This window comes from Lathyrus oleraceus, chromosome 6 (genome assembly GCF_024323335.1).
Source record: "Lathyrus oleraceus cultivar Zhongwan6 chromosome 6, CAAS_Psat_ZW6_1.0, whole genome shotgun sequence".
NCBI classification, from domain to species: domain Eukaryota; kingdom Viridiplantae; phylum Streptophyta; class Magnoliopsida; order Fabales; family Fabaceae; genus Lathyrus; species Lathyrus oleraceus.
Genome location: NC_066584.1, coordinates 493,209,408 through 493,212,074, shown reverse-complemented (window position 1 = coordinate 493,212,074; position 2,667 = coordinate 493,209,408). Strand labels below are relative to the sequence as shown.

Here is a 2,667-nt window from a genome sequence, read left to right as displayed (position 1 = left end):
TCTTCAATTCAGTTAACTCAACAGCAGACATACGGTACGGAGCCATCGATATCGGTCTAGTACCAGGTACCAAATCAATCGAGAACTCCACTTCACGCTCTGGCGGCAATTCATTCACTTCTTCCGGAAACACATCAGGAAAATCACACACCACAGCTAGATCGCAAATCATCAGTTTATCTTTAGCCTCCAAAGTCGCTAACAGTATAAACAACTCTGCCCCATCAGCTACTTCCTCATCCACCTGTCTGGCTGATAGAAATAAACTTTTTCCTTCTTCCATCCCAGGAAAATCACAGTCTTATCAAAACAGTTGATAGAAACTCGGTTAAACACCAACCAGTTCATTCCCAAGATAACATCAATCTGCACTAACGGAAGACACACAAGGTCTATCCCAAAGTCTCTACCAAAAATACTCAAAGGACAATTTAAACAAACCGAAGTAGTAGTCACTGAACCCTTCGCAGGAGTATCAATTACCATACTTCCAAACATCTCAGATATCTCTAACTTAAGTTTCACAGCACAATCCAAAGATATAAAGGAATGAGTCGCACCTGTGTCAATAATAGCTACAAGGGGAAAGCCATTAATATAACACGTACCTCGGATCAAACGATCATCTGCAGAAGTCTCAGAACCCGATAAAGCAAAGACCTTGCCTCCTGACTGATTCCCTTTCTTCGGCTTCTGACACTGACTTCCAATATGCCCTTCTTCTCCGCAATTAAAACAAATCACTTCCTTGTGCTTGCAATCAGCTATTGCATGGCCAATCTTACCACAGCGAAAACACCTCTTTACTTCAGCAGTGCATACATTACTCTTATGACCAGCCTGACCACACTTGAAGCAAACTATACCAGTAGGAGCACCTCCCCCACTAGCTCTCTGAGCCGGAGCAGCTCTTTGTCTCCCTTTTCCAGCCGGAACATCATATGGCTTGCCACGGTTTTGATGTTGCTTGCCTCTGCGATCACTGACAATCTTGTAATGAGCATTATTGTCCTCTTCAAATATCCTGCAGCTATCAACCAACTCAGTAAAAATCCGTATCTTCTGATACCCAACAGCCTTCTTAATTTCAGAGCGCAATCCATTTTCAAACTTGATGCACTTTGAAAATTCAGCACCAGCACCAGTGTAATGAGGATAAAATTTGGACAACTCCACAAATTTCGCAGCATAATCCGTGACAGACATGTTTCCTTGCTTCAGCTCAAGGAATTCAATCTCCTTCTTACCACGGACATCCTCTGGATAATACTTCCTCAGAAATTCCCTACGGAATACATCCCAAGTAACGACTTCACCTGCCGCGGTCAACCTCTCGTGAGTCTCTAGCCACCAGTCGTCAGCTTCGACTGCTAGCATGTGAGTACCATACCGAACCTTCTGAACTGGAGTACAATCCATAACACGGAAGATTCTCTCAATCTCTTTCAACCATCCCAAGGCTGCATCTGGATCATGCTTTCCTTTAAACACCAGCGGGTTCTCTCTCTGAAAAGTCGCCAAGCTACGTGATCCAGCATCTCCACCAGCATTTGGCAAGTTCTGCACAGCTTGTGCCATTGCTTGCATTGCGGCAGCCATTGCAGCGTCATTCCTTCCAGCCATTTCAACTTATCAATACAACACAACTTAACGTTAGATTAATAACAATTACACAATTGTTAGACAGTAACGACACGACAACTGGCCGGACAGACCAACCTGCTCTGATACCACTAATGTAACACCCTTCTAAATACCCCAAATATTTAATTAAAACAACAACATATAAATCAATATCAGAGTAATCATGCACCAAGGGTGTCACATAATACTTCACATAATTCACCGTAAAAATCAGTCATGCTCATTATTTAATTCAACATAAACACTTCTTTAAAAATTCGCAGCGGATAGAAACATTCAACATCTGTAATATCTTAAAATTAACATTTATTCAACAATTCAAACATCCCGTCCCGATGTTACATCTATCAGAGCATGACCCTCTAACCACACTAGACTCCAAGCACTAGCTTCTATTCGACTCACTGCTCGTTACCTGAAAAATATAGCTGTAAGGGTGAGTTCCTCAATCGATATAACAAATATTATAATTTATCATGTTATGTTAAGTAATTCTACACGTTAATCACCCTAATTATATCATGCATTAGGCAACGGCACAGTCAACTCAATTATCATATTCAAACACAACGTAAAGGCAACTCAATAACAACATAAAATGCAACTCAATGAGACTCGACTCTTCATGCATGTGGTACCATTTGGAGTAAAACTCCCAACTTAAAATCATTGCCAGTTTAGTGGGCATCAAGGCATAAGCCTTCAACTTTCAACTTAAAATTTTGCCAATCCAGGCCAACGTGGTGTGAGCAAAAGCCCCATATTTTTGCCAATCCAGGCCAACGTGGTGTGAGACGAAGCTCCGACTTAATGCATATGGATGTATATGACATGTACGACTTGAAACTCTAACAACATAATAGCAACAGCAACACAACAGCTTTTCAACAAAACAACTTAAATCAACTTTGGCTCATCAGCCTACAACTCAGTATTTTTCAACAAAGCAACTTAAAATCAACTTTGGCTCATCAGCCTACAACTCAGTATTTTTCAACACAACTTAAAATTACTTTGGCTCAT

At 41.0% G+C, this 2,667-nt stretch overlaps 1 protein-coding gene across 1 annotated transcript; it reads right to left on the bottom strand.

Annotated features, from left to right (window-relative positions):
• Nucleotides 1-228: 228 nt before the first annotated feature.
• Nucleotides 229-1,623, bottom strand: LOC127096405 (uncharacterized). Its single transcript, XM_051034977.1, has 2 exons — nt 1,102-1,623; nt 229-1,014 (listed from the first exon to the last, which is right to left on the bottom strand). Exons 1-2 carry the CDS (start codon nt 1,621-1,623, stop codon nt 229-231), a joined length of 1,308 nt encoding a protein of 435 aa, XP_050890934.1.
• Between the last annotated feature and the right edge of the window lie 1,044 nt (nt 1,624-2,667).

Bases quoted from the DNA above. Each gene is read 5' to 3' on its own strand.
- LOC127096405 (XM_051034977.1), bottom strand. From the start codon at position 1,623: ATGGCTGGAAGGAATGACGCTGCAATGGCTGCCGCAATGCAAGCAATG. The intron at 1,015-1,101 runs GGATTGCGCTCT...AGGATATTTGAA, and splicing joins AGTGCATCAAGTTTGAAAAT to GAGGACAATAATGCTCATTA.